We start from the raw sequence: 13,761 nt of genomic DNA, 5'->3' as shown, positions 1-13,761 counted from the left end.
TTTCCCACCTCTACTCTGTAGTGAACAAACTAGTGACTTACCCAAGAACTCTTGCCGATAGAGGACAGATCACACCTCGGGCCTATAGCCAGCTTAATCTCTGCCAATTAGACAGCATTAGAGGTGAGTGAGCGAGCCATTGTCCCATTATAAGGTCTCCTCTACAAAAAACACTCTAGAGCAGGGATACGCTCTAGACCTGGGGTCTTCCATGCCAACACGAGACGGTGTGTGTTGCTAGGCTCTGAACCTAGAGGCTCATGTGTGCTAGACAACCAGGAAGAAGGAGGCTTGCCTCCAATAACCCACTGGCACTCTAAGCCCCCGTAGAGCTGAAGTCTTCTTTGTCCCCCAAATACATCCCTGCCCTCTCTCCTCACAGCTGTCACATAGCATACATTGATCTGAGTCTCCTGAGGGGAGTCTCCCGAGGACATGCTAGCCCACTAGCCTTCCCATTCCCTAACAGGACCCAGCTCTACTGCAGAGAAATCCTCACACCATGATCCTTCTGCCCCTGGGTATTTTCCTTCTGCTTCTGGTAGACTCAGTTCTCAGGGTTTGGTAGTATTGTCTTAATGAGATTCCTACCCTACCCACCTACCAAGTCTTTGAAGGAGTTAAACAAAGGCAAGTGATTCTAGGGTTCACTAAGGGCATTTGTCACCTGCCCAGGGACTGAGACTCCTAGCCTGCTTCGCACTCCAGTTGGAACTCACCTTTCTGCCCGGCAGTGGCACACACCTTTAATCCCAGCACTAGGGAGTCAGAGGCAGACGGATCTCTGTGAGTTCGAGGCCAGCCTGGCCTACAAGACTTCAAAACTACAGAGAAACCCGTTTCAAAAAAAAAAAGAAAGAAAGAAAAAGAACCCCCCCCCCAAAAAAAACCCAAAAACTTCACCTTTCTTTTCCACTTCCCCACCAAAAGGCCTTGTGCCCCGGCCTTAGGTGTGCAACCCAATGCTGAGCCACACCCCACCCAACCCTCCGATGCTTTTATTTCTGTGTGCCCTCTTGTCTATTTCTCACACTCTGTAAGCGGGCTCCTAGAATTCACCTCACTGTGGTCATTTTCTTTATTAAGGTTCTCTCCCAAGAACCCATTCCCATCCCAATGTCTGGAGAGACGGGACTCTCAAGGACCAAGCTCCAGCCCCTATTACCACATTACCGTGTTACTGCAGCCTCATCCTATGCAGTTGTCTTGAGTTCTCCTGACATGCTGACTGTTCAGACATTACACCCAGCCTTCTGCTTGCCCTCACACCCTCCTTCTGCAAATCTCCCACTCAGTTGTGGGCGATGGAAAGAGTTCCTAACCTTAAGCGCCAGTAGCTAGCTAACTGCTTTTCATCTCTCACCCCTTAGTTCTCAAAGCATCTGTTTGTTCCCATTTTACAGACAGGAAAACTGAAGTGAAAACCGAGTATGGTGGCGCATGCCTTTAATCCAAGCATTCCGCCTTTCGTCCAAGCGTTCCAGAAGCAGAGGCAGGTGGATCTTTCGCGTCCAAGGCCAGCCTGTCCTCCAGGACAAGCAGGGCTACGTAGAGAAACCCTGCCTCAAAAAAAGTAAAAAACAAAACAAACAAAAAAACCAACAAGAAGTAAACAAAAGCCCCTGAAGTTGAGGAAAAGCAGACTGGGACTGGATTTGAAGTGCATCGCCATGTTCCACAGTATTGCCTCTGTGCCTGGTGTTTTGAGACAGGGTCTCACTTTGCAGCCCAGGCTGACTTCAAACTCTTGATCTCTCACGATCCTCCTGTCTCAACACGTTCCCCTACCCCCACCAACTGCTAGAATTACAAGCGGCAGACTCCACCGTTCCAGGTTCTTCTTGATAAAAGAAAAGCAGGGCGATTGGGGGGGGGGGGTGATTTGTGAAGCCCAGCTGTAACCGAACAAATCCCAACACTACTGACCACAGGAGAAGCCTGCCAAACTGCAACCAAAGGCAAGCATAGCCAAAGAAGAACACAGGTACACGCACGCTGGCGGTCGTACTGCACGTGCTCAACTTCCCGGCCCACGTTCCAGCTGCTGGACGGTACCAATGTCTGCAAGGGAGGAAGAAGGAGGAAGACAAGGTGGTCTCTGGAGCAACCAGGCGTGCTTTCATGCATCAGAACTCTAGTTCACTCTGCCTTACTTTCTAAACTCTGTTCCACACCGGTCAGGCCATGGCGCTTTCCCGGGCTTTGCACATAGTCTAGCCGCGGGAGATTCACCCCCTGCGAGAACATGGTACGGTCCGGGGCGGAGACTTAAACCCCGCCCTCTGGCGTCACGACCCGCCCCGTTGTGAGGTTATAAAGTGCGCGCGCGGCGGCGCTAGGCGCTGTGGCCGCGCTTCGCTGTCTTCTAGGCTTCACTGGGGTGGCAGCGGCTGGCCGTCTCGGCTCTCGTGCAGTCGCCGCCACGGCCTGGGCGCTGCTCCCCGGCTCCCCGAGCTCAGCGCGAAGCCCTGGCCCCGGCGGTCGGGGCATGGGCCAGGGGCGCGGCGTGAGGCGGCTTTCTGCACGGCCGTGACGTGCACCGACTTCAGCATGAAGACCCTCATCGCCGCCTACTCCGGAGTCCTGCGGGGTGAGCGTCGGGCCGAAGCTGCCCGCAGCGAGAACAAGAATGGAGGATCTGCCCTGTCACGCGAGGGGTCTGGGCGATGGGGTGAGTGTCAGTCACCCTGGGAGCTTTCCACAGCAAAGACAACTTTCAGGAAGGGACTCTGGCTAGCAGTGCTGCCCTGTGCTGGACGGGTTAGCCACTTCAGGCTGGCGTCCCAGACAACTACTTCCAGTTTTTAAAAAGGTCTCACCTAGTAGCCCAGGATGGCTTTCAGCTCGGAATCCTTCTGCCTCAGCATCCCGAGGGCTGGGGCTGCAGGTGTGTGCCACCACAACTGGCTTCTCGTTAGGGGAACCCAACTCTGCATCCTGTCATTTCTGCCTGGGATGAGGGTTACCGGTTTGAGCCAGGCAGCCTGGGATTCTAGTCAAACCTGGGTTCATTCTCCATCCTGGTGGCTCACCAATATTGCAACATGTGTTACATCACTTCCCATCCCCCAGCTGATGAGGGCGACACCACCCACTCTCCCCTGTTATTAGTGATATTTTACTCTTCAGCCCCCAGTTATTCTTCCTTGTCACAAGGTGGAACAGGATTTGGCTGGGAGAAACTGGATGGGGCAGGGTGTAAGGGTTTTGCAATCCCCTGAAACAGCCGCTGGATGGAGAACATGCCTGCCTGGAACAGGTGTGCCCCAACTGTCCTCTGTCCCGGCTTATGTGTGGCAACCCAGACTGTGGCACCCACTCAACAGCAGCAGCCCTGAGTCTGACATATTTAGAAGTGGGGTGGGAGACCCTGGGTTTTGTTTTTGTTTTTGTTTTTGTTTTGTTTTGTTTTTTGTTTTGAGACAGCATTTCTCTGTGTGTAGCTCTGGCTGTCCTGGAGCTCACTTTGTAGACTAGGCTGGCCTTGAACTCAGATATCTACTGGTTTGCTTTTCCTTCTTGAAGGTCTGCCTTCAAGGGAGAACTGAGACTTTCAGTGAACCGGGGGCAGAATTAAGATTCACACCACAGCTTTTCCCATACAAGGTTAAGCATCCCACACTCCCTAGCTGTACTTGTTGAAACTGAGGAGGAAGAAATGGTACTCAAGGTTTCCTTAGCAGGGCAGTGGTGGGGCACCCCGAAGACAGAGGCAGTCAGAGCTATTGAGTTGGAGGCCAGCCTGGTCTACAGGGCAAGTTCCAGTTCATGGAAAACTGGAAATTGAAAAATAACAAGTGATCAGAAAGAAAAAAGGTAAACCAGCCATCTGGTGGTTACTTCTATTAGTCCATAGTCAAGACCATGCTATAGATAACAGTTCTAAATCCAGTTTTGTCTTAACAGTAAATCATGAGTATCTCTTGCGATTTGTCAAAATCATTTCTTAAATGCTGGTGGCTGCAAGGTAACCCGTGCTGGAATTCCAATGACACTAACATTAGTCCCGTTGACCATTGCTGTGGTTATCTGCCCCCGAAGAAGTGAAATGGTCCCATCCCAGGGGCAAGCATTTGTGCTGCCCCATGAACCAGTGTATAACATCTTCTCTCAGAATCCTTCTTAACAGGGAAGGAAGTGACTTGCTCACATGCATGCTTTTAAGCGTTTTCATTGCAGGGTCATGGGTCTGCCATCCGTGGTGGTCCCTGTGGAGATATCCTTCCTGGTCTCTCCTCTGTCTTCCAGGGGCAGGAAGCCTAGTAACTATGTTTTTCACAGTTTTTTTTTTTAACTCAGGGAGGTTTGTACTCCCCATCGGATGATTTTTGAGCAGGTTTTTAGTATCCTAGCAGAGAGTTTCCCCTTGTTGTTGTCCAACCTTGAAAATACAATGGAAAAAATGTGGGTGTAATTGCCTCATAGACTGTAACAAAGACCAATATGAAATGCAAGCTAGTCAGTTTAGCTCTCTGGGATCTTTGGCGAAAGACTAGGTGGGGTAGGGGAGGATGCCCAAGCAAATTTTGTTATCTTGACATCTCTGAGAGGCCTCTCTACCTCCTTGGTCCTTGAAGACACTCCCTAGTGGCCTAGTTTGCCTCAGAGGATCAGTTCCCACTGAACACCCTGTTAGTGGCAGTCTTGAAGGAAGGAGGGCATGGATTCTGTGAAGGGAAGTTCCATGATGGGTGAGTGACTACATAGATAACTTGGTGATTGTTTGGTTGAAGCTTGGGTGGTATGCCTTTGTTGCAACAGAGGGAGTTTTTGGTACTTTTTTCCCCCTTTGGTTTTTCAAGACAGGGTGTCTGTGCATTGCTGGTTGACCTGAAACTCACTCTGTAGACCAGCCTGGCCTGAACTCAGAGGCCCCTCTGCTTGTCACCTGAGTGCTGGGATTAGACACATGCACCACTACTCCTGGTTTGTGGTATTTTCTAATCTCTGAAAGACTGGCTTGGACTGTGATTTGGAAGCCATAGTTAAATCCGTGCACGTCCCTGCTTTGTTTGCCCTTGGATGGGGAGCTTTTCGTGGTAGAGTCCTTGAATGCTTGTGTCTATTCTTAGGGTTCTGTCCAGGACCCAGCATGAGGTAGTGCAGTGTAGTTCTGAGCTGGTACATTGTTTGGCCCCCAAAGCCTAGGACAGAGGTGGAGTCACAGTCCGGGTTTTGATAGAAGAATCCCAACAGTTGTGGATGACTTCTTAGCCTAGATGGTGGAGATGGAGCTCCCATCTCTGGGAATATGCTAGGTGGAGTCAGATTGTTGGGGTAACTCTGGAACTGGGGGTTGGCAATCGTCTAACAAAGTCTTTGTGACTTGTGACTCTCCTGTCCCTGCTCCCTCAGTTCTGCGTGGCTGTCCCCCCAGCTACAGAGACTACTTTTTTGAGTTAGCTCTGTGCCAAAGACTCGTCTAAGTGTGGAAAGGAGAGCCAAGTGTAATGCTTTATTAGCAGGTGACTCAGTGGCAAGTGTGGAAACTCTGCCCCACCTCCACCCTCCTGCTCCTAAATTCAGGAGCGTGTACTTGAGTTAAAACCAACTGATGTTGGATCTGGCCCAACCGCCACAGCACAGATGAGCAACCCAGAAGAACTCACTAGAACCCGGCTCTGTCTCCATGGGTGCCTATCAGCTTTCTTATGCCAGAGGTGTGGGGACAGCAACACTGAGCGCTAACCAGCATGTGTGTGTGCCTTGCAGTTGCCAAGTGAGTGCCGATTGCTTCTTAACTCCATGACGGGCATGGTGTCTCCTTCCCAAGCTTTCGAGGGAACTCCCCTAAACTTGGTGGATAGGGTTACCAATAGCCCACATAACTTTATCTGACTAAATGAACTGCCCTCCTCCCGGCCTCCTGGACTTCAAACCTCCGATTTATGAGGCTACCGGGATACCCACCACCTGATAACCTCCTGGTCACCATGCCATGTGCTGGTGGTCTTTCTGGTCCTCCATCATAGTCCACCATTGAGTTCTCTCTCGGGGTCTCTGCACTTGCTCTCCCTTGGTAGATCTCCCAGGTTGTTACCCCATCCTCTAGTCCCAGATCTTTTCCTTCTGTAGACCTTATCATTACCTAGTTGTGGCATGCACTTACTGTTTGAGTTATTGTCAGCCCTTGGGAGCAGGGGCCTCGTTTGTCTTCCTGAGCCTTGTGTTGCCAGTGCCCAGCACTGTGCTGTCAAGTAGTAGGAACCCTGTAGATATTAGCTGAGTGAGTGAATTAGTGGGACTTGCCAGGTCCTCTTGGCAGGAAGCCCTGTCTTTAGCTTCAGTGAATTCCTTAGCTTTCCCCAGGTCTCTTTGCCCGTATGTGTTAAGTGTCCTCGAGACCCAGTCTGATTACGAGCTTGGCTTGGGGGCTAAGTGTCAAGTGGGTGGAACCAGGTGAACCACGATCCCCCCACGTGGTTCTATACTGTAGAAGGCCAAAGCCAGGATTCCTGCCCTGTCTCTTTTTTTCCTCTGAGACGTGATGGGTTCACAGCCACTGGAGACTTTATTTTCCTATTTTGAAATAGATTCAAATCCAGGTGTAGTGGTGCACGCCTTTAATCCCAGCACTTAGGCAGAGGCAGGTGGATCTTCAAGTTCCAGGTTAACCAAGGCTATACACAGAAAAACCATCTCAAGCAAACAAAAGCAACAAGAAAGATTCAGACATCTCAAAATTAACACCTGAGGGTTTGAGTTAAGGTGAATGGGATGTGTTTGGTAACTGATTTGCGAGTGAGCCCCCTTTTTAATCTATAAGTCATACAAGAAGTCTTAACACCATAGACAGAGGACCTTGGTCATGTTATAGTCAGAGTTGTAACTCCAGGATGTTGGGAACCTCGTAACCTAAGTGGCCTACTTCCTTGGCCTCATCATCAAAGATTCTACCTTACTTCCTGAAAGTAGAGTAGCTGAAGACTTGTTCCTGGAGCAGGTTCTCCTCGGGAGGGGCTCAGATCGAGTAACTGAGCTCCTCTTGTGTGTCGGCCAGCAGGCCTGACTTTAAGGAAGGGAGGCCAGAGGGGTATGCACACATTGAGATGGTGTGACCAGGAGGAGAGGAGGAACTGGGCCTGGAGGATGAGGGAACTAAGTCGCCTTGGCATGAGGGAAGGCTTCCTAGCAGAGGAGGGGATGATCAGTCTGACTTGTGAAGGATGAAATGACATCAGCAAGGCAGATAAGAAGTAGGACCGGTGAGATGGCCCAGGGGGTAAATGTATTGCCTTGACACCTGATCACCTCACCAGTTCAATGCCTTTCACCCATCATGGAAGGTAAGGACTCCCAAAAGTTGTCCTTGGACCCCCCTTACATGCGCACAATAATTTTTAAAAAGATGTCCTAGGCATAAGGAATAATGTAAAGAGACACAAGTTTAGGTAGAAAAATACAGTGACTGAAGGTCTTTGAGGGGCCAGCCTGGGCTGCAGTCCCAGTGGAGGGGCCAGCCTGGGCTGCAGTCCCAGCATAATCCTCAGTAAAGACAAATGAGACAGAGGATGTTGTGTCCTGACCTGTGGGATTAATCTGCATCTGCCTTAGAAGACTTAGGTGTCCCAGGAGAGGAGCCTGAGATAGGCAGATACTCATGAGCTGGTGTCAGCTCCTTGGGGGGTTTGGGACTGGAAGGCAGACGTAGGTATGTGTAGTCCTTATTCTACCACTGAAGGTCTGTGTAGCCACACTCACAAGCCACTGTCTCTCGCTGATTCCGAGTCCCTTCGTGTGTGAAATGGACAGGGTTGTGGCACAAGTATTTCCCCCATCATGGTGCTGAGCCTGGCGACCCGTGTGCCAACCCCAGGAGCAGGAAGCATTGGGGTCTGTTCTCATTAGCAGATAGTCATTCCAAGCCAGCGCAGGAACCTTGTTCTGCTGCGTTGCTTCCCACCCTGCCTCGGATTCTCAGTGCAGGGAGGACGGCTTGCTGGGTGGGTCCCTTTGGTTCCTTCCAAGCCACCTGGAGAGTGTTGCCAGGCCTGGCCTGCTCTTTTTCCTCATTCTTACCAGAAATGGGGCTTGCATCCTCGTTGGGGTCCAGGTAAGTGCCCCAGAGGAACTTATGGATCACCATAAGGGCCTGTTCTGGGGACTCCTTGGTGACGCATATACAAGCTGGTGGCGTTGCCATGGCAGCCCCTCCTACTCCAGTATTCCTGAATGTGCTAGGTCTGAAAGTGGGGGGTGGAGAAAGCGGGCCACTGGGGTCTTCAAGCACTCATGTCCTGGTCCTGGTTAGGAGCTAGGAACCTGGCATCCTAAAAGACCTACCCTTTTGTCTTTCCCTCCCGAGACTCTACTGTATCTAATGAAAGCTAAATACGTTAATCCCCGAACCCCTGGGATAACCCTTGTAGGCGCCAATGTTCCTATTAGAAGGATCATTTGTAGATTAAGAAGCCATTAGTGAATTCTAGTAGAGTACAGAAGGTCTAAATTGGCAAGACCCTAGCCCTCATCTGCTGTATCCTTACCCCTTAATTTAGCACTGGGGAATCAGAGACCTTAGAATGGGAATCTACGGAGACTTGGGATGCTGGACTCCTGTTTGTGAAATGCAGGACTTGGTGGCAAGGCCAGGTACTTTGGCAAGAACCGCATGGCTGGGGTTTGCATCTGTAGTGGTTTGTCCTCCCTTTCTGGCCGGATGTCGCTATAGGCATTATATTAGGACATATAATTCCCATAAGAGCCCTCAAAAGGAGACTTCATGTTTCTGAGAAAGAACTCACCAGTGTGTTGGGACTCGGTACATGACTGACCACTGCCCTCTCTAAAGTTGGAAGGGTGGGTTATTGGCTGGTTCTTCCTGGTGTTGCGGGTGGAGGCCAGCATTTCATGGCCTCCCAGTCCTTCTGCCTTCCTTTCTGTTCTTATATATTCAGTCTCTGTTGCAGTTTGGCAAGATGTTTGCACCTAAATCTTCCAACTTATGTTCCCTTTCCCTTAGTAGATGCTGTTTGTAGGGCCCCTACCTTCCTCTTGGGCGCATCCCTCATCTGATATCCCGTTCCCAGGAGAGGCTGGGGGCATCCCTCTATTCCTGGACCATTCAGGCCTTCTGTGTCTAATTCATGGCCTTGTGTCCCCTGTTGAGTCTGGGGTGGGTGCTCCAAGAACTACTAGCCTCTGGCAGATGCCTGAGAAGCAGAAGGGAGGTAGAGACTGGAAGCTTCCTGCTTGGTTTGGGGTCCTTTGGAAGTATGTTTCTCTCCAGAACCATCTGTGTTGTCCCTGGCTTAGGTCACCCTTGCACTGAGAGGAGACCTTTCCTGGTTCCCTGTGATACTCCCTTTGACCCATTCGCCCAGGTCAGCTGATTTCTATTGTCCATGCCCTTTTCATTCATCATGGTGCCTTCAAGCATGCAGATGTAGATTAGGCACCTGCTCTTTGTATGGCTCCGTTCTGGGCCTAGGAACCCAGAGTGAGGCATAGTTCCCGCAAATGAATACATACCTCCCATAATGAAATGGGATATGGATGGAGAAGTGAGAGACAGCCTGTCGGGCATGGCCACTCCATCCTGAACTGGGCACAGGAACTCTTCCCAGGGGGAAGGTGGACGGGCTAGTGGCTGACAGGGTTCCTCTGTGTGTGCTAAACACCTGACCAGACTCAGAATGAGAGAACCATTCTTGGTGCACTGCAGGCTGGGCCAGGAGAAGCCCTGTGAGGTTTGGATTGACAGCCCAGCCCTGGACACGGCAGGCACGGCCTTCCAGGGTTGTCCGTTCCACCATGTCTGGCCCTGTCACCGTCACACGTGTGGACTCTGGCTGAAAGTACCTGCCTGAGGCAGCCCAGAAGACAGCTAGCTCATCTCTGGTCTTTGGAAGCGCACCACTTGGTGCTTGGCTGGGTGTCTTGACCGTCAGCTCCTCATAAGCATGCAGCTTGTGCCCAGTCCTTTGGAGTGACGTGAGGGTAACTTCCTCACTGTGCAAACCAAGGCAAAGCTTCCGTCCAGATGACCCAGATGTGGCATCTTTGGGGTCTGGGAATGTGGGCAGGATGCCATCCTGCTGGAGAGCCCCAGGGGCCCTTCATGCCTCTGCTCTCTGACTCTTTCCATACCTAATAACTGGGCCAGTTCTGACTGTATTTTCCCCACAGGCACCTATCACCAAAGAGGACACTGGGTCCCAAGCAGGGTGAAAATTTGCAAGAAGCATTAGACCCAGGGTTTGTGTTGCTTTAAGACAGCGGGAGGACACTGAGGCTTGCTTGATAATTACCTGCCACTCAGGCAGATCCTCGCTTTTTATGGGGCTCTCGCCTAAACATTATCTCAGTTCCCTCAGCATCTGGAGAGGTAGGAATTAGCCCCATTGTACAGGCGAGGAAACTGAGGCTTGCACAGGCAATGACTCATCTGAGCCACACTTCCTGTGTGTTAGAGGTGAGTTCTCCTGGCTCCTGTTCTTTGGACTCCTCCTGGGTGCAGCCCCTCCACAGTTGATGTTGTAGAGGTGGTGGAGAAGCCACGTAGGCCGCGCAGAAGCTTCCCACCTGCTTTGTGGGCCACGTGATTCCCACTGTGTGCTTGCCTCTCCCGTCTACAGGATGGGGACTCTCTGCCCCTGGCTCTGACTCACTGCCCCAAATTCTTCTCCTTTATAGCTCTGGTCTCCACCTGATAATCACATTCTCTCTCTCAGCAAAATCTGAGCTTCCAGACAGGTGGTGGTAGTGGGGGGCATGACTTCCAGCATTCGCTCCCGACTCCTGCCCCCACCAACACCTTCCCTTCCTGGTGGCACCTTCTAAGTGCTTGTGCTTTGGGTTTTATGTCGGGCCACTTTGAAGAGCTGGTTCTCTGTTTTCAGCCTCTTTGGGGTAGTCCGATGCCTCTCCCCCATTTCTGAGTTGTTGGTCATGTGCTTTGACCCTGCCTTATAGGGAACTCCTTTGTGTGGCAGTTCCGCCACCTACAGTCTCTGCTCACCTTCCATGCCTGCCTTCAGAGCCCTGCACAGCACATTCTGTACCTTTCCCCCAATGCACACCCTTGTCACACCTAATGCATGCTCGCCTGCTCACTATTTATACCCTCTCCTCTGTGAAAGCAACAGTCTCACCTCACTGGCCATGTGCACCTCACACACATTGAAAACAGTTCTTTTTATACACACACACACACACACACACACACACACTACATACAGTCCCTGTCTGGAGGTCAGAGCACAGCTTGAAGGAGTTGGTTCTCTCCTTCCACCATGTGGGTCCCGGGGATTGAACTCAGTTCCTTAGTCTTGGTAGCGGTTACCTTTATCCATCAGGCGTCCAAATATTTCCTCATTTACTCTCTTCCAAAACCCCCTGAGGTTGTTCCTATGCTCAGAGAGGTTTAATCACATCCCAGGTCGCATCATGGGGCAGAGCTGGCCCTTTCCCCAGAACTGGGGGCTTAGATTCAGACTCTGCCATTCTTAGGTAAGGGTAAGAGAAAGCCAGGAAACTGTTTTCCATCAGCCCTGGGGAGTGGCCTCCTTGGTTACCCTGATATTAGATACTGAACAAGGAGGTTCTAGCACAGCCCTCACCACTCCCGTCTTGGGCCCTGAGATTATGAGATTGTGTTGAGTCCACTGTGAGCTCACATGACCTCACAGCAGAAGCTCGGGTATAGGCGCATGTGGGTGGGGTTCACCATTGCATAGCCAGTCTGCACAGAACTGCCCCCATGACAGAACAGGCATCCAGGTGTTATCTCGTGCAGGTGTTATCTGTTTTGGGTGTGGACTACCGTGTGGAGTTGGGACCAGCCATCTGTAACATGGCGTTGTGCAAGTGGTGAAGGGACTTGGGGTCCAAATACCTGCCTGGAGTGATGGCGAGGTCTCGCCATGCCTTTTGTTTCCTCCTTGCCTTGCCTGCCCTTCTAAGGAGCACCATGAGAAAAGTGGCCTGGCATAGAGTGGTAAGGAACCTGCTCCGGGCCTCTCTGATGTGTTCCCCTTTCCTCTGTCCACGTGCAAGGATTTGCACACACAGATCAGCCTCCTGTGCGAGTCTTCGCTGCATAGGATTAGTTTTTTTTGTTCCGCCCTATGCCTTTCCTCTTCTGTGGAAAATGATGTCTTCAAATGAAAGGCAGAACCTGCAAGTGTCAGAGAACGTGTACTGGGAGAAGGCAGGAGAGGGCTCAGCATTTCCATAGCAGGGCTGGCTTGGCCGAAAGCAGCCCAGTGCGGCTTGAGCATTCAGCCTGCTGTGGGATTTGCCCAGATGTATGGCAAACCTGTAGAGCCCTCCCGACCCCAACCCTGTGTGAGGTTCAACATACACAGATGAATCCACTCCAGTCTTGGTACTCACAAGTTTTACCGTTCAAGGGGTTGGGAGTTGCCAGGTAGCTATACCTAGGATTCAGTGGGACTGGTGATGTATGAGAGAGTGGGTGGGCCCAGGGAGGCTTGAGGGATGAGGAAGCTGGGCTTGGCTGGGTGCTAATACTCTCTGCCGCCCTACCCAGGAGTCAAACAGGTTGGGAGTGGAGGTGGAGGCTTTTGGTTGTAGCTCCCTCACCAGCTGGACTTCCGCCAACCAAGCTGGCGTAGAGGAAGTATTGACAACCAGATAGCATAGCTGATTATGCCCTGGGGATATGCGAGGGAACCCTCACTTCCTAGTTCCCCAGGTGACTGTCCCAGGGCTGCTGCAAGCTGCTGAATTTTAGGGCCCAGATTCTGGCCAGGAGGTGGACGCTAGGGACCATGAACTGTGTGATCTAACTCATTCCATTTTAGAGATGGGGAAACTGAACCCCGGGGAAGGAAGTTGACACGGGAGTTGGGGCACAGAAGGCCTGCTACTGCCCCTGCCTGTTCTTTAGGAAGCCTGCTCCTGTGGCCGTGGTGTTACATGCCTGTGATTCATCACTCAGGAGGGCCACAGCAGAACTGCAAGTTTGAGGCCATCCTGGGCTGCATGAGACTCAACACCACCAAAACTAATCAATAGAAAACAAAACACAAATGAAGCTCTACCTGGCCTACCCTCTGAATGACAGCAGAGGGGAGGGACTTGGAGACCAGGACTAGGGCAGGTTTAAGTCCACACTCGGAGAGGCCTTGGAGCGACATCAGAATGGGGTGAAGATGATGAACACCCAGGATTCTGTGCCTGGGCAGTGGTCAGAAGGGTGAAAGCTTCAAGGGTTCTTCAGGCTTCATTCTTACTGCTCTCCCCAGAAAGGAAGGAGCCCTAAGGGCCTGACTTCATTTTCCTTTCTCAGCAACTCTGCCTAATGCCTTTCCCCTTTACCAGCCAGGCCCTATCAGAGCTCTGGGGACCCAGACCTGGAGCAGAACTGGCCTGGCCTCAGGTGACAATCAACTTGAACTGTGTAGTTTGCATGTGCGGGGAGTGTCAGACAGAAAAGCTCCCTGGGGTGACAAGAAAGCTGGTGGCTTCAGGCTAGGGTGGTCCCCAGGGAAGATTGTGTCTCTGCTGTAGCCTGTGCTGCCCTCTGCACTGGGGAAGTATCAAAGCAGGGAGTGGCCTCCGAGGAGCAATCACTGTCTCCTAGGTCCCTTGGTTCCCCTTGGAACCTGGACTTGAGACAACCAGCAGTCATGTGGGAGTGGATCTGAGCTACGTGGTGCTGCCGCCCTCCCCAGTCTTTCCTGGATCTGCGGTTCCTCCCGCAGAAGTGCAGCTGGTCGTCCCTGGACTGCATTCCTGCTGGACTGGCAGAGCAGGCAGCAGGTGGTTGGCCAAGTGAGGCAGGAGGAGGACAGA

At 51.7% G+C, this 13,761-nt stretch overlaps 1 protein-coding gene across 1 annotated transcript in view; it reads left to right on the top strand.

The window, feature by feature from the left end:
* Nucleotides 1-2,326: 2,326 nt before the first annotated feature.
* Nucleotides 2,327-13,761, top strand: part of LOC121458609 (diacylglycerol O-acyltransferase 2) — a 28,232-nt gene continuing 16,797 nt past the window's right edge. The window contains exon 1 of the mRNA XM_041667925.1: nucleotides 2,327-2,671. Within this exon, the coding sequence (XP_041523859.1) occupies nucleotides 2,551-2,671 (121 nt within the window). The 5' untranslated portion in view covers nucleotides 2,327-2,550. The remainder of the gene's footprint in view (nucleotides 2,672-13,761) is intronic.

Source organism: Microtus oregoni, unplaced genomic scaffold (assembly GCF_018167655.1).
Source record: "Microtus oregoni isolate MIOR12 unplaced genomic scaffold, Mior012 000018F_ref0000195, whole genome shotgun sequence".
Lineage (NCBI taxonomy): Eukaryota > Metazoa > Chordata > Mammalia > Rodentia > Cricetidae > Microtus > Microtus oregoni.
This window is presented reverse-complemented; position numbering and strand designations above follow the sequence as displayed.